This window comes from Mus pahari, chromosome 16 (genome assembly GCF_900095145.1).
Source record: "Mus pahari chromosome 16, PAHARI_EIJ_v1.1, whole genome shotgun sequence".
NCBI lineage: Eukaryota > Metazoa > Chordata > Mammalia > Rodentia > Muridae > Mus > Mus pahari.
This window is the reverse complement of record NC_034605.1, coordinates 41,262,829-41,263,399: the sequence shown is the minus strand read 5'-3', so window position 1 is coordinate 41,263,399 and position 571 is coordinate 41,262,829. Positions and strand designations below refer to the sequence as shown.

The following is a 571-nucleotide window of genomic DNA, read 5'->3' as shown; positions in this document are numbered from 1 at the left end:
AAACATACCTACCACTCACGATTCCCCTTTAACATTACATTCTAAAGATCTAACAGCGTGGACACAGACCACAGTTTTCCTTTAAATGCAAATATAGCAATGTAGTCTATGAATACCTACACATAGTCTACTTAGCCGGGCCACTCAGACTGCTTTCCCTGTCCCACACAGCCCTCCAGTGTAGTGGGGAAGAGTAGTCACTGCCGGGTGAAATCTAACCTCACCTTTATATTTTACAGTGACAATGTTTTCATGTGTAATTTACCTATCTCAAGTACTGATTTGTGAAAAAGAAAACTGATATATACATGACCAAAAGAATGAAACAAATAGTAATAAGACTCTATTGAAATATAAGGAAAATGTAAATGTGTAGTATACAATTTTGACTCATGGTTTGAAGCATTTATTAAAATAATAAGCATTACACGATCATAACAGCCATCTTCTCCTATGCAGATTATAATTAAAATATCAGCATATTTATTCCATAAGCATAATTAATGCATTTACAGTCTGTTTATATTTTTTGCTTTCTTCTTTTATGACTATGATGTCTTTCTCCATCCCT

The 571-nt window shown here is 34.0% G+C and overlaps 1 protein-coding gene across 1 annotated transcript in view; it reads right to left on the bottom strand.

Moving 5' to 3' along the window:
* Positions 1 to 460: 460 nt before the first annotated feature.
* Snrnp48 (small nuclear ribonucleoprotein U11/U12 subunit 48) overlaps positions 461 to 571 on the bottom strand; it is a 20,797-nt gene continuing 20,686 nt past the window's right edge. The window contains exon 9 of the mRNA XM_021215796.1: positions 461 to 569. Coding sequence (XP_021071455.1) covers positions 521 to 569 — 49 coding nt within the window. The 3' untranslated portion in view covers positions 461 to 520. The remainder of the gene's footprint in view (positions 570 to 571) is intronic.